Below are 23,269 nucleotides of genomic sequence, written 5' to 3'. Positions count from 1 at the left end.
CTAAACTCCTTGCTTGTAGCAAGACCTCTCTTAGAGCCCAAGCTTATGCAGTGATGACTTTATTGTATCTCAGTGGTGCCCCACCTGCCAATAAAATATCGCAGTCAGAATCTTTGAATATCCAACCCCGTCTACCTCTATTGGTCAATTAATCTACTAAACCATCACAATTAAGTTAAACCCAACCATGATTAGGCAGATTCCAACTAATCTTAGGTAGGAAAGGATGGTTTATATTAGTAACACTATTAATATTTGGTTATAGGTAATCCATTGCCATAATGATCATCTTTCTCTGATAACTATAAATAGGGAGAGGAGAGAAGTTAAATTTATAATCATTCCTGAGATTCCAAAGCTGCTAGAAAGAATTAGCAATAATAGCCAACAAAAGGTTGTGTTTATCTTTAAAAAGGTTACACCCTCCTTAAGCCAGTCACAATTGATCAAATTGCCTTCAAAAAAGATATAAAAATCAAAAGTCGACGTAGTAAGATCCCGTAATTGTTTGGTCATTTCACATTCCATACAGAAATACTAGTTACTTTCAACATCCTCTTTACAAATGTCACGCAATGGACTAACTAACATATCATGTTTAATCAACCTCTCTTTGGTCGTCAACCGATTCCAAGTCAAATTTCATATTTTAATCTAAATTCTAGAAACAATAGATAAACACCATAGTTTCTCCCATTTATCCTAATTATTATGATAATCTCCTATCGTTATTTAGGAAATCATAAGCTGACATCATTAAAACATAAGTACACATATTTTGCTCAAAATCGAGTCAAACCAAATGCAATTAATTTACTTAAATCGTCTATGATGGCACTTTTTGAAATTTAATTATATTTGAATTTTTTTTAATTTAGCATCTAAACCTGAGTAACATATTTTTTTAGTCAATGCACATTTTGTTATAGTTTATATGGTGCACAATAGAGCTTATTATTACAAATTAAAAAATTTAAATATAATTAAATCACAAAAGCCACCCAATGGTGCACAATATAGTTTATTTATTTTTTTGAGTGAGTGATTTTTTTTCATAAAGGAGAGATCAATTAACCGACTAAGATTTATTTATACTTATGAGGCAAAGACTCTAGATGTGTCAAAATAAAAGATACAACCTAACTCAAATGGGGGAGAGGCACTCTCGCCTTATCCGGGTAATACCCAATTAGCATCTCCATTGCATTTTCTATATATGTATGTATAAAATTATAGAAGTCAATATCATTTCTCTACTAAGAGATAGACAAACCTAATACACTAATGAAAATCTCCATAATGGTTGCTTGGATGAATAATGTTAGTCACTTTCACAAATTTGTTAGAAAATTCTTATAAGATAATAATTATTCTACCAAGGTACAAACGAACACTTAGAAATTCTCTCTAGGATATAATGCCTTCACAACACAATCAAGTTTTCAAGAACTGTACATCCAAGAAACTTACGGACCAATCACCAACCCAAAGATCAAGGAGAAAATTAAAAATCAATACTTTTATATAAATAAGGGAGGATCAAAGTATGATTATTTTTTCTTCTCTATTTAGATTTCTTTCCCTCTTTATTTAGAGAGTTTTTGAGATCAAATAGGCATCTTTGTAGTATGAGAGATCACATTCGAAATGACACATTTTGGACCAAATAGAGCCCTTTTTTTAACAAAAAAAACTATTTTCTAAAAGTCATTTAGACAAGTTCCAAACATTGGATAGAATTTGCTCTCTAGAAAATTCTATTCGAACAGATCAATCTCGTTCGACTGGTTCAATCTTGTTTGAACGGATTTCCAACAGTTTTTTCTACAATACTATGTTTTCAATAAAACAGCCCTATTTATGCATATTTTGTTTCATATTACTTACAAAAATACCTTACAATTTCCCACTTATTTTCAAAATAATAGTAAAATAAAAACATCAAAAATAAATAAAATATTTAAATAATGTACAATGTATCACCGTAAGCGGATGACCTTTAAAACTTTGAACCTATAATTTGAACACAATTCAAATACTTTGGATGGATGAGAAGATTAGACCTTGATCTCATATCATTGAAGTCAAATGAATTAATATCGACATTGCACGCAATTATTGGTCTTCCTAAGACAATGTATAGGCCTTGTGCTAATCCAAACTTAACAGATACATTTAGATTTTATCGATAACCCATAGAAGGCAGCCCTGACCTTCATACTGACAAAAATAGTCTATCAAAAGTGTCCATAACTGCTTTGTATCACTCTACCAATCCTATGAATACTATTAAGGACTAAATGTTCATCCTTATCTTGTGGATTAAGGTGCATTAATTTAGATATATGACTTTGGATTAAATAGTGGCATCCCCACTTCAAAAGTAATATTCACTGACCTACACATCAATATTTGTTTTAATAATTAATGATTAAGTCGTTTAAACCCTAAAGAGTAGGCATTTAATCATACTATTCTTGAATAAGTAATAATCTCATATCTTTTCAAATTTTATTCAATCTCTCACTACTAAGTGGTATGTTGATTGGATCCATAAGTATTTGATCCGTAGGTAAATACTCTAAAGTAATTTTACCTTTTTTCACAAGTTTTTTTATATAATTATATCTCCTTGCTATATGCTTACACTTACCAGTAAGTTTATTAGTTTTAAAAACATATTTTGCAGCTTAATTATCACAATATAAAATAATTGAAAAGTTAGGCATTTCATAAAAAGAAATATCACGTAAAAAACGTCTCAACCAAATTAATTCTTTACTAGCTTGTGACATAGCAATATATTCAAGTTCCATAGAAAATAAAACAATGCATAATTGTTTCTTAGAAAACCATGTAATTAAGTCTTCACCGAAAGTAAATATAAAACTACTGACCAATTTAGAACTAGTTTTATCGGAAGCCCAATTAGCATCACTATAGCATTCAAGAATAGAATTATTACATTTATAATGTAAACCATAAAGCATTGTATGTTTAAGATATCTCATAAATCGAGTAAGTTCTAGCCAATGTTGATTACTAGGATTACTAGTGAATCTACATAACTTACCAATAACATAAGCAATATTTGATCTACTATAATTCATAACATGCATTAAACTACCAATAATTTTTGTATACTTTTCTTGTCTACTTGTCTTACCTTTATTAGGTTTTAGCTTATAAGTCAACATATAAGCATTATTTTGTTTAATCAATTTCATGACCAAAATAACATTTACTTGACTAAAATCTTTCATCTCAAATGATCTAGTAAGAAATTTATTAGTTTTCTTTATACTAACCATGTAAGTACCATAAATAAGTAAACCATCAACATAGAGAGTAATAATAACCTTATGTATTGATTATTTTCATAAAAACACAACTCTCTATTTTATTACTTTTGAAACCAAATTTTTTAATTTCTTTTTTAAATTTTTTATATCATTGTAGTGCTTGCGTTAAACCATAAAGAGATTTAATTAGTTTACAAATTTTATCTTCAAGTTATTTATCATATAACCTTCTAGTTGCTCCATATAAATTTCTTCTTCTAATTTATTACTTGGCAATTTAAAAAAAAAAATTAAATTCATAACACACAAGTAGGGTTGCCAAAATAGTTGAGCTGGCACAAGCTTAGCTCGAGTTCAGCTCAGTAAGGCTTGATTAAGTTTAGCTCACTAACATGAGCTGATTCTAATATGCCAAACATGATCAAAAATAATTTCAAGCTAAGCATTATTAAGAGCCAACTCGACGAGATTCAAACATAATAATATAATATATATATGACTAATATGAACTTTTAGATAAAGATCTAAAGACTTATACTCTTATTATATATATTAGTATCTATACATTCACCGTTGAATGAGGCCACCTTCTCTCAAGCTTGATGGCTTAATTTAGGCTTGAATTGATTGAGTCTTGAATTATTTATTGATTAGTTTATTTTGACTTAGGTTGACTCAAGCTCGAAATTGGCTAGAATTAAAATTATTTCAATTCAAACTTACCTATATAATTACGCTCGAAATTAATTTCAATTCAAGAGCTTGACTAAATTATACTTCTAAGCGCAAGCAATACAAAAACACACACACACACACAAATAAAAAATACATCAACCATGATATCAACTACCACAAAATGCTCATAAAAAGCAAAAACTACTCGCGAAATGCATCTACTAGATCGTTTTCTCCCTTTAAATTCATGGTGGTTTTATTACCACCAATTTTTAGTATCTCCACATTTAACGATTTTCACCAATTAGGGAAAACAAATCATACAATAATCAAAAATATCTAGCAATATTTTCATAAGAGAGTAATTTTCTGAGACATACTTACTAAATTCCTTTTAAAATGCTTCGGCTATACTAAATGTTATAGCATAACAAGTTTGTAACCAAATTAATAATTTTTAAGAAAATGCTGATTGATATTAAGATTTTGAGTAAAATAATTGTAATACCAAAGCATAAGATTCAACCATTAGTTTTTTTAATCAATCTAAAAAGTTAATTAACAAAGACTCTGTACTTAAGTTCTTGATCCATCACTTTAAGCCCAATTTTCTCATGTATGAATCCTACGCTTGGACATAATCAAACATTAACAATGCATTAAGTTATGTGAAATTAGGAGTCATACAAACACATAATCCAAGGGCAAGCATCATCTAAATTTTCAATTCACAATCGCAATTAAATATGCAATTCGGTCAATCTACATATTTCACAATAATATTCTAGATACAAACTCTAAAGTTGATCAAGAACTAGGATCAAACAACTAGAAACAATTCAAATATTATTAGAGGAGTTCACACAAGCTTTAAATTCATAGATTAAGTGAGACTCAGAAGTCCTTTCTTAGGTTTGATCAAATTAATTTCATCTGATTAGATTTCGTATTTAACATAGATTTCGATGTTACCAAATTAATCTCTTGTAAGTTTCTTTATTTTCTAATGTCATATAAATATTTTCAATTATTTTTTTGGAACTACACAAACAATAAATTTGTGCTTTATGCAGTTCTAGATAAATTCCTGTAATTCTCCAAAACTCACAATCAACTTGTACAGCAGCATCAACATATCTTGCCACCGTATCACAACACTTATCATAAATTACATCAAAAATCTTAAAAATTCTTCGTTTATCTCTTTTTACTCTAATTAATTGCAAAATATAAAGTAATTAACTCAAAATCGTCTTGTCTCTTAAAACCACCCCACTCAATCCTAGTAATTAATTGCCAACTCCCATGTGACTTCTCTTCTAAGCCCTAGCTTTCATGGACCTAGGTGAGGTTGCCTCTGGCATGCCTCCCCTAAGCCCTCCGCCCTCTACTGTTACTTCCCCTTCCCCCTCCCTGAAAGACGAATTCAAAGCTAGCCTCCCTGGCGAAAAAGATAAGTAGGACACTCCTACCAAAGTAGCAACTTCTACTAAGGGCTAGAGAGTGGATGCTAGTAGAGGACAAGCTCTGAGAACTTGAACCTCGGTGGTCAAAAGAAGACCCTCTCATAGATGTAGTGGAAATTGACTCTGACCTTTTGGCTGAGAGCAGAGCCGAATGGAGAAATGCCTCAGGCCTGGTGATGATTACCGATAAGGCTGAGGGTTTTTTCACATTTCGATTCTGCTCTGAAGAGAACATGATGCAAGTCCTTACTGAAGGTCCATCGATGGTGAGGGGTATGACCCTGAACCTAATATGATAAAAACAAATTTCAGCCCTAAAGAGGAAGCCATAACAATAGCACCAATCTAGGTGAGATTTTATGACTTGCCGGACGAATATTAGAAGCCACAGATCCTTGTTGCTTTAGCGGCAAAGGTCGGAAGGCCTCTAAGGATTGATAACACTATCATGATAATTGCTAGAGGCTCCTATGCCGGATCTGTGTGGAGATAGACCTCACCCAATCTTTAAAACAAGAATTATATATTAGTTTTGATGCTAACAAGTACATGTAGTATGTGGCATACGAAAATATTTCTTCTATATACTTTATTTGTAGTTGGACACATGATGGTGGAATGCCCCTTAAGATCACAAGCGTATAAGGTGGTGAAGGCCACGGCTGAGGGCTCTCGGCATGGAGATAAATTGGTAAGGTATCTCAGCCTATAGCAATATTGCTTATGGACAGCAAGGATGAGCCTACAAGGAACTTGGATATGAAATCCATCACCACGATAGTGTCGAAGGAGTGGGAGGATAATCTAACATATGGCCCTTGACCCCATCAACTATAAGGAAATTAGTAACAAAGAGGAGGTGCAGCAACTCTCAATGACCGAGACTCACAAAGACATGGTTGCTAAGGCAATCGAGGCTTTGACATCCATACCATCCTCGTCATATAGTACTAAGGAGACAAAAGGCCTAAAATGTGAACCAAAGGCTAGGAGGATCCTAGATGAAGCCTAGAAGTACCGCAAGCACATAGACTTCCAGAAAGCATTACAAGCATCTAAAGAAGCTTTTAGAGCTAGGAAAGGAGCTAATGCCAAGGCCAAATTGGCTGGAAGAAAAGCTAGAAATGTGGATATTGCTGCGAAGAGCATACAAGAGGGAAGTACCCTTTAAACTCCTTTTCTCCCATAAATTTAATCTTCTAGAATTGTAGAGGGGGCTAGTAAGAGGTCCATTTGGAATAGGTGTAGGGATTTTCTCATATCTCACAACATTCATGTTTTGTTTTTGTTAGAAACCAGGATCAAAATATATAAAGAGATGAGGGTGGCCAAAAGACTTGGCAGAGGTTGGGATATGTATGCGGTCTCTAGCTATGGCCTCTCTGGTGGCACTATCATGCTCTAGAAGAACGATGAACTAGTAACCACTTTTCTTAAGGGTTCACGCCAAGCCATTCATGCTGTTGTAACATAAAAAAATTTCAACTTTTCTTGCATTATCCCAGGTATTTACGCTAGTACCTCTTATTTTGTTAGATCTCTATGAAATGACATTATTTTCATAGCAAATGCTGGTCTACCTTAGATTTGTGGGGGTGATTTTAATGTCATTCTTAACCCTAATGATAAGAAAAGTGGTAGGCCTTTCGTAAAGGACATGGCTATTAGGGAATTTGCTGAATGTTTGGCAATCTCTTAGTTGGTTGAACTTAGTTTCTATGGTCCCCCTTTTACCTGGTCTAACAATCGGGATGAGGGTGTCAAGGTCTGGTGTTGTATTGATAAATGTTTTCCCAACCCTAATTGGCTTCAAAGATTCCCTAGGGCTAAAGTCTCTCATCTTCATCGTTTGGCTTGTGATCATACTCCTCTTCTTCTTGAGATTTTTCTAAAAATAAATTTTGTAAACGACATTTTAGACTTGAACATTTTTGGCTTGATTATCCTGTGGTGGATGAGATTGTTGCTAATATTTTTTGGTCTAATAGTACTAACAATCCAAAAGATTTAAATCATAAATTACTTGCATTAAGAAGACATGTTTGTAATTGGAACCATAATGACTTGGGGAAAATAGAAAATAAGATTGACAAGGTGGCTAAACAAATTCAAGAGCTTGAGTTGAGTGACCTCCATGGCCCCTTGATTACCCCTAGCAACCCTTATCTCCAAAGCCTCTACAACCAACATGCTGCTTTGATGAGGCAATTGGAGGTTAATTGGATGGCCAAGGCCCGAGATAATTGGGTCAAGGCAGGGGGATAAGAATTCCAAATACTTTCACACTGCTGTCATTATTTAACGTAGACGTAACAACATTAATACTTTTTTGCTCGATTTTGGGTTTCTTGTTTTGGATTTTGATGATATTCAAAATGCATTTATTGACTTTTATAAAAATATATGGGCCAACTGTGATGATGGTGATATCTCTGATTGGAATTGGAATATGTTGCCCCCAATGCCTCAAAATTGCAATGATGAATTGATTCTATCCTTCTCGGATGTTAAAATCAAGAGCACTATGTAGAGTATGCCCTTGGGAAAGCCCCCTAGCCCTTATGGGTTTCATACGGAATTTTTTTGTTCGGATGTGTGCAATGCTTTAAGACAGTTTCAATCTAGTGGAAGCCTCCTGACCTTTTGGAACCAAACCTATGTGGCCTTGATTCCTAAGAAAAAGAACCCCAGTAGAGTTACTGATTTCAGACCAATTTCTCTATGTAATGTTAGTTATAGACCGTTAACCAAAGTCATGGTGAACATAATGAAGCTTATTACCTAAAATTGTCAGTCCTAAGCAATCGGCTTTTGTAACTGGGAGGTACATCGAGGTCAACTTATAACCCCACATTACACCGCAGTGTGGACTTATAACCCTGTATTAATCCCTAAATGCCTATTTATTTATTTATTTATTTCTTTTAGTATATAATTATTTTAGACTGTAGACTTATAACCTTGCATTACACCGCAGTGCGGACTTATAACACTGTATTAACTCATAGTGCCTATTTATTTTTAATGTATAGTTATTTTATATAGAGTGTAGACTTATAACTTCGCATTATACTACATTGTAGGCTTAAAACACTGTATTAACCCGCAGGCATATTTATTTTTTCTAATGCAAGATTATTTTACATTATATAGAGTGCGAGCTTATAAACCTGCATTACCTCATAGTGTTTTTTTATTTTCTCTAGTGCATGGTTATTTTACATAGAATGCGGACTTATAAACCTGTATTACCTTATAGTTCCCCTTTATATCTCTAGTGCATCGTTATTTTAGTGTGAGTTTATTACCCCATAGTGCCTCTTTATCTAGTGCATGATTATTTTATATAAAGAGTACGAGGTTATTTTCCTACGGTGTGGATTTATAACCCAACATTACCTCGTAGTACATAATTATTTCTTAACAATGTGAGTATATATAGTATTTAAGTCCGCAATTTTAATAAAAAGTAATATTATTTTGAAAAAAAAAATACTACTTACTACTATTTAACATATAATCAAGGGTATTTTTATCATTTGATTTAAAACATCACTAATTCCCAATAAAATTTTATTATTCTTTAATACTTTAATGTAATTTTGTATCATATCAAATATAATTATTACTTCTTATACTAGTATTGAACTAAACAATAAAATAAATTATACTAATATTAGCTACCTTCTTCTATTAAAAATTAGAATAGTTATACTTATTCCACCCTTATTTTAAAAGTAAACACAGCTTTAAAGCAAATATTGGTTTAGGGAAAAGGTAAAAATAAAAAATAATTAAATACTCGCACTACGATAAATTTAGCCTATAGCGACATTCATCATTTATCACTATAGGCTAGATATTAACCAGTATAGACCTATAGCGACAAAAGATTCGCAAATATTTATTGGCCGATATAAGACCCGTTTTATATGCCCCATTCTATAAACTTAAAAAGATGATGAGCAAAATCCACCCGAGAGAAAAATTATAACATAAAAATTTAATTGTTTTTAATTTTTTATTTTACATATAAAACTGAGTATATATATTTTAGTCAATACATATTTCATTATAATAGAGTGCACATAATTTATATGCACACCAGAATTCACTATTATAAATCAACAAATCAAATACACCTTTTTAAATTGCAAGAGTCCGAGGTTGCATGCTAATTATCAACCTTAAATTTCACTTGAAATGTGGAATAAGATGTGTGGGGATGGACAGCATGATACACATACACAGCTACAGATCGAGAGCGCATCTACCCAGTGTTGCTTACTAGCAGTACAACAGGAAGGTTCTTATAAAGGTAGAAAATTATATATGGTAATTAAGGAACTGCAACAATATTATACACTAAAAGTGTCGAGTAACTAATTGGCAAGACAACTGAACAAATAGTGATAGAATCTTGAACACCATCCACTGGAGATGGCAAAGCTGGGCAAGTAGCTAAAGTTACAAATCAACAGCAACAACTACGTGATGAACAGTCCATTGCTTGAAACACGAAAGAACCAAATGCAAGCAAACAAGGTTAACAGGTTAGCAGAGATGATGTGATTTCCTACTTTCTTGCAACAAGTGTGGAGGTAGCAGTGAGAAATGGACATCTAATTCTGGTCAGCAAGATAGAGATACCTCACAGGACTGGAATAGTCTATTTAAGATGAATTCAACCTCCAGGGACAGAAATGTTGGCATCTGCTGTCAAGTTCCTTGAATCAGGTGCAGACTGCAGAGAAACCCAGTTTTCTCCCCTGAAAGATGTTGTGATGTTTAGTTTTGGAGTTGTTGAACCATGCAAACCATAGGTCTCCACTGTCTCTGTACTGGAAATTGGGATGGCCGCTGTGGGTGCAGCGACTGATGCAGTTTCTAATCTTGGCTTCTTCGTCTTCTGCTCCAACTGGTAACTTGGTAAGAAACTTCCAACAACAACCTGACATAAGGACAGTAATTAGTTTCAAGTACAGAAAGATGAAGATGTGTAAGTTCTCATCAATATATCGTGATGTTGTAAAAGAAAATGATAAATTGTGGATGGCACAAGGAAAAATTTTACTGCTGGACACAACTAAGATAGGATAAAATACATCTTCCATCAAAGTGGCTGACTCATACATAATAGGATATTAAAGCATCAGTCTTTTCAGAATGAGATGTTTTACCTGAATCGGACTTGCAGCCACTAGAAGTCCAGCAACTCCACCCCCTACAACACGACCGTCTGGGCTGGCCAAAGAAACACTCATCCCACCTGATCGACTTTTTGTTCCTCCATTTTCACTCGGCATGAAGGACCCAGATAAGGATAGAAGCTCGAAGCGACCCTACATTTAACAGATTCTAAGTTGCAATATAAATAGAGTTCTTTCCAGGAAGCATCAACAACAATGACGCAAATGTGGAAAAACAAATTCTGCATAACCGGTTACAGCAATTCTACTTTCAGATACTAAAGCTCAGATCTGAAGTGTACGAGACAGAAATTTACTTGCATCCAAAGCCTCATTAACCTATATAAGAAAATGTTTTACCTCAAACTTTTATGTTTTTCCTGCAAATATTTGTCCTATGAATTATCAGATTGCAGGAATCAAGACCACATCTTTTGACAGCTCAAGACACTGCAGAAGAAAAAAAATCTGGGACCTAGTGGTGGTTTCATTGCAACAAAACTCTCAGCTTTTGCTTACACATTTAATTTTAGAGCCTAGGGGGGTGAAAACAGGTTGGATTAAGTTTACCATTTGTTCTTCATCCGGATCCAAAAACAATATGGATACAGTTATGACTTAACCACTATCCAATCCATATCCAATTTATTCTCACCCCAGCTTTAGAAGGGCTTGGACAAGGATCAGGTAAATTATGCATATTCAAGTAGCTGAAAACCTACAGTTTTGAAGAATATGCACATACATCTACTTGCTCCACTAAGAAGCACAGACACGGATACGAGACACGGACACGACACGATACGGACACGGGGATACGATAAATCTTAAAAAAACAGGACACAATACGTTTAGGACACGACAAAATAAATAAATAAAAGCATTATATATATTATCGATACATTTAAAGAAATATTTTTCTAAACTTATAGAATAAATACACAAGCATGCATAAATTATTCATGAGAGAAAAACAAAATGTATACAATACTACAAAGCCAAAAATGATAATGCTAATACGTGATAATACAATTCTATATTATAAGAATAAATATCTAACTACCTGAGAATTAATAACTAACTACTATTACTTAACTACAGTGAACGGCATAGGCGAATCTGTGGTTTTACAATATTAATATTAATTTTCTTGTATGAACTAACTTGTGATTGTTGCATTATATTTCTATAGCATATGCAGAAATTTCCTAAAATCGATAATTTATGTTATCAACTTTTATTGTATATGATAAATCTTATGTCCAAAAAGTTTCTCAAGAGTGTCTAAAAGTGTCTAAGAAGTGTCCGAATTTTTTAAATATGGGATATATCGTAGAAGTATCTGACACGTGTCCAATGAGTGTTCGACGAGTGTCGAACACGGACATGGCATACTATTTGTCCGTGTTTCATAGTTGCTCCATGATATCAATTATCATGCCAAGTTATTGAAATCAGCAAGGTATGTGCCAATCTGCACGGTCACCATAAGGTTGCACATCCTCATGCAAAATAATTTTTGCCTGTTTGGCACAGAACTGCACGACATGTCTAATACTAACTCATTTCTAAAGAATTTTGCAGCAAAAGTTGGCAAGTCGGTAGGGCTTGTGTGATCTCAAGAAGACACTAAATTAACCATTAGAATATATGCCAAACTAGCGCATGCTATTTGTTAGAAAAATGTGTTGCCCCATGTGGGCCATCCTAATTAGCACATACTACCCCAGGCCAAATGACAATCATTGTGCCACTGGTATAACAATCCTTAGTCTAGATTTATTTAAACTTCTTATGGTTAATTTTGTTTAAAGTTTAAACATAGTATTAATCTCATTATCAAACCTTTTTTTACATTTTCCATTTTTAAATTAGTTAATTATAATTACTATACAAAGAATTAGTTGATTTTAGGTAATATTACTATACATATGAAGATAAAATGCAACTTCCTTATTCTGGCAATGAATGATATGAAAATGAATCTTGAATGGGACCGATTTGGTGGCTGATATCCCAGCTGAAATCACCCAACCGGCTAGTTTGGCTAGGATTAGGATCGGCCGAAACTAGGAATCTTGGTACTCAAAATTCATATGTGTTAAAAATGGTCAAGCTAATCATATCAGCCAATGCATAAATCATGGAATCCATCGGCACCTCACAAAATGGGTATATTACCATATTCCAGTTTCACGGAAAAAGGAGATACATCTATATTTAGAATTTCATATTCTCAATACATTTTTATATTGACCATCAATTTGTGTTGATGTTAGAACCATACTAAGAAACTGCATCTAACAATTTATTGTGAGGATGGATCCTGAAACTGAACTTTTGTAGGGCAGATACTTGCACTAAAAGGTTGTGAGCATAGTGTCAACAGCCTCTTCAACAACAAGGGAAAGGTTGCATTCATATTTCCTCTCTATACCATACTTAAGAAAAAACCTCATGCACTGGGATGCTATTTTGTTTAAATTTGCACTAACTTTATCAGACCAGACCTTAAATTTTCATGTCCAAGTATGTAACAGTTCAGTTAGCCATATGTAAAGGGAAAAGGACAGTGGAGAAGGAGAAAATTATATGCCAACTCCTTTGACAAACCTTGCATGTAATGGTCAAGAAATTGCATGAAAAATATATAGCTGGAAGTAAACAGTTACGCAAATAAATTTCCTAAGGTTTTTAAGATGCAAATAAATAGGTAGTTGTAGATAGTACTCTTAGAAGACTTAGTTTGGACTTTGAACATCATTCTGATCATCAAAGCCTCTCACATGTACTTGTCCTTATTATATCAATGGTTCAGATATTTGTGGCAACTCTAATTGCTAAAAGAGAATTTTATGTACTTCCACTGCACAATCTAACAAAAAATTTGTACCTCAGGTTTCATTTCAACTAGTATCTTCAAAATTGATTAACAATGAGTTCCGCAAAGTGGTTAATTCATACACCTCTAACAGGTTACGCTTCCTTTTGGACAATAGCATACCTTACTGCAAGACTAGTACAATCTGACAATTTGTTCCTTCAGATTTTCTTCAGTATTCTTTAAGAGGATAAACAATGGTGAACTCCATTACCGAGTCAAAAGAAATATTTGATTTACTTCGGAGATGATGGTGAGCTTCTAAATGATAATGAATGATTATCAACAGCAAGCTTAGAAGTCAAAATATCAGTGCAATGTACCTCATAAGTTAATGTACCGCCCAATGAATCAGGCTGACGAAGTGTAACATTTGATATCACACCATTAGCAGATAATATACATATAGCTCCAGGACCTTGTTGAGAGAATGATATGATCTTCATAGTGACATCCTGAAGATAATATAAATGAACAAGCAACAATAAAATCTCATTTAGGAAAATATGTAAAATCTAGAAAAGAAAAATTAGGATGAGAGATTTTTTTTATTCTTTGATTTTTCTCCTTTAGCAATCAATTAGTTATATGACAAACTACAAGAATATCCTTCAACTTTAAATCAACAAGAGAAATATAAAGCTTTCATGAACTTAACACCAAGCATTCAAGAGAATCTTTGGAAAGTATAAAATTCCTTTGAACAACGATTTGTTCATGGCTAAAAGAGAGTTCAGTTTTTTTCTTCCATAGATGTATTAAATGTTAATAACTTAGAACTATTTCCTCTTTGAATATAAAAATGATGTAAAACGTGGTGAAGAAAGATGACAGAGGAAAATAAGAAGGAAAGGAATGGGGTTTCCCACCTCCACCCTGAGGAACGGTTTCATACCAAAATTCTCTAGAGAACAAAATCACATAAAGTTTCATTAACCTCCAAAGAAAATATAACGGGTTTATATATAGACCTACAATGGAATTAAGCAAAAAAACACCCTACATAGGAAATAAACAAAAAACACCCTAAATAAATCAACATTAGAACCAGATCCCTAAAGGAGGGATCATCAACTATCGACGCCTCTTGCATTGGTACACATGCCATTGAATCCTATCAGCAATGTCCGCATCAAAAAAATAATAACCTTAAACTATTTCCTCTTTGAACTTAAGAAAAATAATAACTGAAAACTATTTCCTCTCTGAAAATAAGAAATTTCACAATAATAAATTATCACAACTAAAAAAAACCAACATGTAATGGCAGATTAATTCTGGATAATTTGGTCATGGTAGCCATCTAGAGGTCTTAAATGGAAAACCATCATCATCTTTTGATAGTTCATATTAACTTAGAAGCTCTAGATAGCAGATACTGATTATTGGAAGGCTTTATTAGTCAAACTCACAAATGGAAGTCATTAAAATGACTTGTAAAAAATTTAGGGTGTCTTTTATTTAATTTCTTTCTCTATATATAAATATATTATATATATGTATATATGTTGTCTAGTGATATTTGCCCAGAGAGGAATGAACAAAATAAAAACATAATCAAGAGGAAAAGAGAGGATACAAATTGCCCAAGACCAGCTTAGTCAACAAAAAAAGAGCACAAAAAAGAACACCACGGAACTCTCTTATAGAAAACCTCTCACTAATCCCACACTTTTGTTCCACAGCAAGTGATTGGAACCTAGTGATGCCCACAATCAAGACATCCATGTACGTGAAAAAAAAGATAACATCACGAGGGAAAGGCCACAAGCACAAGAAAAAAAGAAGACTACAAGGTTCACCAAATAAACGGCTATGTCCACAAGAATGGAGAAGAACAAATCCCCTATCAAGATAATGAGATAGGAGTACAAGAAACTCAGTTCTCAACATGCTACTTCAGCACAGGGAACATTCTTGCTAAACCCTCCATGTTCCAACCACCAAGAGAGCTTTTCAAATCATCTCCGTACCATGTTGGAGATCATAGAATATAAAGAAGACTTGCAACATCTCAATACCATGTTGGAGATCATAGAATATAAATAAGGTTTACAATGAAATCACCAAATCCTTCTTCTCAACAACGAGAAGAAAGCCAAATTGACAAATATCTCATGCTTTTACCAACTTACACATGGGTCTTTTCTAAACAGTGTTTGAAAAGAAGGCTACGGCGGCCGCCATGGCGGATTTGCCCTCAACACGAGACTTGCAAATGTTTAGGACTGTGGCGGTCATCTTAATGTATTCCAGGACTGTGGCGGCCGCCTCAGTAGATAGGGGACATTTTCTCAATTTGTACTCTCTTAAATCTTAGAAAAGAAAAATTAAAGTGTGTTTACTAACAATCTGTAACTAAAATTCATTATGTACTTGAAAGATTTTATCTGAAATTCTTATCTTGTGATAATAAAAATTCTTTAAAACTTGTAGTTGCAGTGTAAGCTTATATCAATAGTTTTAACTAGTCGGAAGTTACAGCATTCGGTGGTGAAGAAGACTGCAAAACTTTCCTACAGCCGTCAATTTTTTTTCTTCTTTTTCCTTTTCCTTTTGACTAAGATACAAAAGATAGAAAAAACAAATACATTCACAATTTTATTTCCAAATTGTAGAAACATCATCCAAATGCTATTTGCAAATGCTTCCAGATTTTACATAATTCATTAATTTGTTGATATCATGTTTTGAATGTTGATAATTTGTCAAATACCATCTTTTTGTTTTGATTATATATTGGCTAGAGAGCTTAGAAAAAATATATTTGTAATAATTTTATTTGACAGCCGCTGTGGGTTCATGTCACCTGCCATCTGCCTCATGCCATGAAACCACTTGGTTGCTACAAACCCGTTGCGCGATTTTTAGAACATTGATTCTAAATAGCCCTCTTATACAATTCTCCCACATAGTCCAACATCATTGAGTCCTACCAACAGGTCAAGTAAGCACAAACAAAATATAACCATTACATGGGTCCAGTGGATAAAAAAAAAAAAGCTAAATATAATTATTACATGGGTCCAGTGGATAAAAAAATAAAAAAATAGCCCTCTTATACAATTCTCCCACATAGCCCAACATCATGAGTCCTACCAACAGTTCAAGTAAGCACAAACAAGATATAACCATTACATGGGTCCAGTGGAAAAAAGAAAAAAAGCTAAATGGTTTATTGGTTAATTTGGATGCCACAAACACAGCAATCTCCAATATATCAATGTCATTTTAGTCGATGATAGTCATTTTGAAAATATGTTGAAAATGGATTTTAATCCAAGTTTTAAAAATGTAATAAAATTTTATCAAGAAGAGAAAGACAAATTAATTTCTTATTTTTCCTCTTTAAAATATAGAATTTATTTGACTTGTGATATTTGAACTTCTTACCAAACAATTAGTTTTTTATATTTTACAACACAGTTTATTAATGAAAAATGGGTGATGCAAAAACGCACATTGGCTTTAGAAAACTTGAAAATACACATACACAGTGAATATATCCCTCAAATAATTCACCAACAATTACAAATTTATAATATTCATAATAAAATTTTATCTCTTACAGTGGACAATGCAACAAATAATGATGTGGCTGTCCAAGAATTGAAATTTTGTCTCTACCGTGCAATGGTAATTTTTTTTTCATAATTGATGCATATGTCATGTTTTGAATATTATAATGCAAGGTGGCCTCAAAGATATAAAAGTAGGAATTGAGAAATTTTAGTTATATTATTGCTTCTAAAAAAAGAATTAGAGCTTTCCAACAAGTATGCACAACATGTACTCTAAAATGCAAAAAATTGTCTTTGGATGTCCAAGATAGATTGAACTCTACCTATTATATGCTATATGTAGCTATTGATTATAAAGTTGCACTAGATTCGTATGTCTCTTTTGATTTTGTTAGACAATTACAATGTCCTTCTCCTATAGAATGGGAAAATGCTTAAAAAAATAAAAGATTTATTAAAAAAACTTTTGCTGATGCAACAATAGGTCTTTTGGCTACTTACTCTTCTACTGTTACAGTAACTCCAATTCATATTTTAAATATTATTCAACTTTTTATTATTTTTCGAGATGACCCATGTTTTTATAATATTTTGAGAAAAATGCAAGCAAATTTTTTAAATTATTTTCAACCAATTCCACTAATTATTTGTTTTGGAATTATATAGGATCCTCGTTTTAAAGAAAATGGTGTCAAGAAATTTTTTAATGCTATATATGAAGAAGATGAAGATCTTGTTTTACAAAATTATACAAATGCTAAACATAGTTTTCAAAAGCTTTTCAAGGAATATTCATCTGCATTAAGCTCTTTTTCTACTCAAAATTCCTCAACTTGTAACTATATTACAATCGTTTCAGTGGATACGATGAGAACTTACATATTTTAGAATGGTGGAAAGATAATGCTACAAAATTCCTTATTCTTTCTACTATGGCTTATGATATTTTAATTGTTCCTATGTCTACTGTAGCTTTTGAGTCAACATTTAGCACAGTTGGACGCGTTCTTGACAAGTACAGAAATTGTCGAGATCCTTCTACTATTGAATCCCTCATGTGCTTACATGATTGGTACCTCGCTAAAGTTAGGGATCAAACTCCATAGCTAGTTCCGCCTATGCCTAAATTTGAAGTAGACAAATAATTTCACTAATGTAAATATTTAGAGGATATTTGAAATTTTTTATGGAATTTGTAAAAATGATAGATATATGGGTAAGTGCCAAATCCTCCTATTGGGTAGGTGCCAATCTAGTTGAGATGTACTCAATTATAATGTAATTCAAAATTCTCTAACATTTTTATTATTATATTCTCAGAAATTTAATATTAGTTCTAGAAATTAGAAAATTTTCAGAGTTAAGTTAGATATTTAAATTAACACTTATTGGTTGCCGGATTTCAACCCGCCTGTAGCGATTTGAAAAACTGGACATCACAATTTCTTCCTTGGCAGCTAGTTTTTTTTTGTTTTGCTTGAACTTCACCCAAAGCTGGAGAACAATTTGATGTAATATTTTTTTGATAAAAGTTAGCCTCTTTCAAATCTTTTAGGAAAAGAAAAGTTGTCTTTGACAACCTTTTCTTTTTTGCATAATTGATAAAAAAGGAAATAATAAAAATAAATTAAGAGAAGAATTTAAACTAATCAAACCAACAGTTAAGAGTCTTGTGATTATCAACCATATAAAAACATTCTTTTCAAATAATTGATTCCAAACTCTAATTATTACTTTTTTTTAATTCGATAGATTGAATGGACTGAGTTTGTACACTTAGCCCGTCTATTGGATTGGGCCAAGTATTGTCTAAGCCTAAGCCCGATATTATTTTGTCTAAGCCTAAGCCCGATATTCACTTAGCCAGTCTATGAGCATCCCTACACTTATACTTGACTACTTATGAGTAGTTTGTAGGAAGTGAACAAGGTTGTCATAAGGGATGTATGAGGAAAACCATACCTAGCAGGGAGATAAGAAACACAACCGGATCGTTGAACAGGAGGCAAAAGATGATCACGTGGCAAATCGAACTCAACAAGGGGCACAATCAATTGACATCGTTCATACACAAACCTAGGCTTAAACCGTTCAAGAGGAAAGATAAAATCATCAAAATTAGGAAGAATAGGAGTTGCATGAGATGATGTAAATGACTGGGAAAGATATACCGGTTCTGAAAGAAAACAATATTACAAGAAACATGAAAGTTATGGCATTTGTGAGGGGACAAATGGATGAAACAAACACAGCCAAAAGTATGCAAATCATGATAGCTAGGATGTTGTTTGTGCAAATAAAAAATATGGAGTCATGGTGAGAGCAAGGTTCAAAAATCGAGATCAGAATTTGCCTTAAAAAAATGATACGTATCAGCCGGATAGGTCGTATCGGCCGAACCGGTCGCTTGGATTGGATCGAACATTTTAATTACGTAAAATTCTAAATATTATTTAAAAATACAAAAAAAACTTCTAAAAATTTAGAAAAAATTTACCAAAAATAAGAAAATAAAAAAAAGAAAAACTATGGTGCAATAAAGATTGAAAAAAAGAGATTAGAAAGAGAGTGAGTGGAAGAAAATCAAATAAAAGAAAGAAAAACCATGAAGAAGAAGAAGAAAAGAGAAGAAAAATGGAGAGAGAAATACAAAAGTAAATTAAAAAATTATCCACCGGAGTTCGTCGAAGTTCGTCGAAGTTCGCTGGAGCTAAATCTCTCTGTAAGAGAAATAATGGTTATATGATAAGGAGAAAAAAAAAGTGAAAGAAAGAAAGAGAGTAAGAGAGAAAGTGAGAAGAAAGAGTGAAAGAGAGAAAAAGAGAGAGAGAGAGAGAGTTTGAATCGGGCCTAGATCGGGATCGGGTTCGACCGATCCCAATCCGAATCGGCTGATCTATATCAGGATCGGTCGATCCGACAAACCATGGGCGAGAAGACTATTTTGTTATATGCAGATGTGTCATGACTCATGAGTTTCTAACGATGTGCATAACTAGGTAATGATCTCATCAAGTGAGTTCCATGGGTCTAGTGAATAAAACCCAAACAAGCTAATATGTCCATTGGTAAGTCTGTATCACAAACCAAACACCTCTCTCTTAACCCTAAACTCTTTAGTTAAGTCTTGCCTATACAGTGATAACCTCTTTTCATAAAGATTGCTTGGATGAGTATATAGGCAAACTCAATTGATGTTGTAACTTGTACCAAAGAGTAGTAACACTAAGCTCTCACATGGAATTATAAAGAACCATCCAATTTCAATACAAGTTGTTAGTCATGGCAGTCATACCTTTACACAGCTGAATGTTAGCACTAAACTTTGTTGTTTATCTTGAGAATCATATAGGACTCCACTATAATTCTATTAGGAACCCAACATCCTTTGTCTAAAACAGACGTCAAAACAACATAAGTAATTAATGCCTTGGCTCTCACCCCTCTGACTACTTGACAGCATATTGTAGGTTCCTCAAAATATATCCTAGGAAGAAGCAGCTAAAACTGTCGAAATAGAAACTCTAGGAGGTGAGCCAAAACTGAAACTGATACTTCCAACCTTAAATCTATTCTAGACCTAATTTGAATCTCGACATGTGAAACCAGTTTCGTTTAACTAGCCAAATACAAGTCGAGTTCAATTCACTTAATCAATTTTTACTTTACACAAATATTAACTCTTAGCTAGAGCAAACTTTACTAAGCCAGCCAAAAGTGGACAACAAAAGCTATGATAAGTAATCCTCTTTCAATCCCAGAACTATAAATTCTGCCAATCGACAAGCTCTGAATAGTTCTTTTTGTCAAAACTATAAAAAAAAAATTGCCCAAATCATTTAGGGGAAATAAAGTTTGGCACTATCTTGTTTAGTGGAAGCTCAGATTTACTTACCCATTATCAAAATAAGCAAGTACATAAAGATAAGCACCAAGGATATGAATTTAATTGGTTATCTCTTTCATTATATACATCAACTGGACTAACCAAAAATGCAAGCTCTACAGGATAAGGACCTGGTCTAGGGTAGCTGGCTATAAGTCAAAAATACCTTGGATAGGGAATTTCTACGATAATAAAACATGGAAACACATCACAACCCATTCAAGCCAGAAGAATCAATAACATCTATGGCAGAGCTAGATAAAAGTAACCTACTTTAAAATTTAGAAATTTCAGATTTGGCATCACTCAACCTATTAAGAGATCCTACTAAATAGGAAGTCCTAATATCATTCAAACATCAAGCAATACCAACAGATATCCAGGTCAAAGTAAAAAATCAATTAATCATCTGATTCACAGAAAACGATAATCATTTACGAGAGAGAGAGAGAGCACATGCATTGGATATAAAATATAGTCACAATTTATAGTCATAATAACCAATTGACTTTTGGCATTTAGTAATTTACAAATTGACAGCTAAGAGAAGGTTCAAATATGCCATACCTCACCGGCAGCAACAGTGATGACATGAGGAGTAAAATTAGCACCAGCAGAACATGCTACCATTTCACCTGCATAGCAATAGCATGCCTCAGAGTTACAGATAACAAAAAAAAACTAAAAGGGTTCACAAAACTCTAGTGAATGGGGAGAATTGAAGGCCATGCATAAATTCCATTTAGTTGAGTATTTTGTAACTAAACATTGCAGGAAAAATAAGTAGCAAGCAAATATCCAAGTCGAAGATGATTTGGAAAGAAATGAAAAGCATAAAATCATATACAAGTCTCACAATTTTCGAAGATTAACTACCCAAAATTCATCAGTGACACTAAGTTTACAGTAAGCCATTGACAGATTTAATCTGATGTGGGATCCAATAGTTCACAAAGGAACATTAATATGATATTCACATTCCTTCGCTAATTAACTGTGATCAGCAAAAGCCAAAAGCCAAAAGCATCTTTTAGTCAGAATCGTATCCTAACAGTTCAATGTGTAGAGCAACTAGTTCTGACATCCTACCTCACCACACTTGTCATTAATCATTCACAGAATATTCCAAAGCCACAAAGTTCAAATCATTGCCAAATCACAAACTCTTGACCAAAGCTGGGATTACTCAAATTCAGGTCCCCAGTTCTCAAGCTAACCCCACCAAACTTGCCTCTCTTTACAAGAACCTCGATGCAATACCACGGCAAATCTGGGGAGATAGCCTCTAGGTCCCACTCAAACTTATTTATCAACTCCAAACTAAAAGCCAATGACCAATTTGAACAGAGATGGAAAAGAAAGCAAAGACGCAGACAGAGCAAAGACAGATATAGACCAAAGTTCCCAATTTTTCAAGAAAATCCAACCAATGACACAGTAAAATTAAGTAAAGAGTAAGTATGAGAGCTAGGAATATCTCAGAATAGGGGAAAAGGAGAAAAAGATGGGATCTTTTTTTGCCAAAGTACCTAAAGACTCGAATCCATACTGCAGCTTACTCACATAACCCCCTGGCCGCCCTCTACCCCGTTTCATCGCTGCCCCCACCGCCGTCGCCGGCGTGTACTCCGACGACGGCACCGATGACGAGATCGGCACAGGATTCAGCGGCCGCAACAAGCTCCCGTCCGGTCCGTACTTCCTCGGCCTCCCCCTCTTCTTCTTCATCCCCGACGACCCCGACGTGGCCACGGCCACGGCCGTGGGCCCCACCGCCTCCGTGGCCGTCGTAGTTGGCGGAATCACCTCCAGCGCTTCCATCGCGGTGCCACCATGGCCAGGGATTTCAAGCGTTGTCGCCTCCGCAGCCGGAGAAGGCGGTTGGTAGTATCTCGCGGCCTCCGCCGCCCCCGTCACAGACGCCTCTGCAGTCATCCCTCCTTCCCTAGCTTCCATTCACAGAACTAACCCTAACAACTTCAGCGACTCCAAACCGAACACCTAGGGTTTCCTCGACCTCTTCCTCATTGGAAACCACAGACGAGCTCGAGCTCAGCAATCTTTTTCAAAAAAGACCCTCCTTTTCAAAATAAATATCTGTCGGAATACCGGCTGTCGTGTCGGAAAACAGCTACCGATTTCGTCGCCAACCACTTACGCGGCCACCGGACACCAAGCACTATTCGGGAGCAAAGCGAAGAGAAGCGAAGGAGAAAATAAAAATAAAAATAAAAATAAGTTTAAACCAAAATGAGAAATAAAAAGAAGAGAAAAAAAATTTATTTGACAATAATTTAAACAAATACGCAAAATATTTTAATAGCCCGAGTTACAAAAATCGATAGATGC

At 33.9% G+C, this 23,269-nt stretch overlaps 1 protein-coding gene across 1 annotated transcript; it reads right to left on the bottom strand.

Moving 5' to 3' along the window:
- Nucleotides 1-9,675: 9,675 nt before the first annotated feature.
- LOC140776560 (AT-hook motif nuclear-localized protein 1-like) lies at nt 9,676-23,269 on the bottom strand. The gene is made up of 5 exons (XM_073120302.1): nt 22,450-23,269; nt 21,488-21,555; nt 13,837-13,968; nt 10,624-10,785; nt 9,676-10,394 (listed from the first exon to the last, which is right to left on the bottom strand). Exons 1-5 carry the CDS (start codon nt 22,874-22,876, stop codon nt 10,128-10,130), a joined length of 1,056 nt encoding a protein of 351 aa, XP_072976403.1. The 5' UTR covers nt 22,877-23,269; the 3' UTR covers nt 9,676-10,127.

Source organism: Typha angustifolia, chromosome 2 (genome assembly GCF_048772165.1).
Source record: "Typha angustifolia cultivar Huaian chromosome 2, ASM4877216v1, whole genome shotgun sequence".
Lineage (NCBI taxonomy): Eukaryota > Viridiplantae > Streptophyta > Magnoliopsida > Poales > Typhaceae > Typha > Typha angustifolia.
Note: the sequence above shows the minus strand (reverse complement) of the source record. Positions and strands in the feature narration are given on the sequence as shown.

Bases quoted from the DNA above. Each gene is read 5' to 3' on its own strand.
- LOC140776560 (XM_073120302.1), bottom strand. From the start codon at position 22,876: ATGGAAGCTAGGGAAGGAGGGATGACTGCAGAGGCGTCTGTGACGGGG. The intron at 10,786-13,836 runs GTACATTGCACT...TGTTAAATGTAG, and splicing joins GCGGTACATTAACTTATGAG to GGTCGCTTCGAGCTTCTATC. The intron at 10,395-10,623 runs GTAAAACATCTC...TCCTTATGTCAG, and splicing joins TGGCTGCAAGTCCGATTCAG to GTTGTTGTTGGAAGTTTCTT.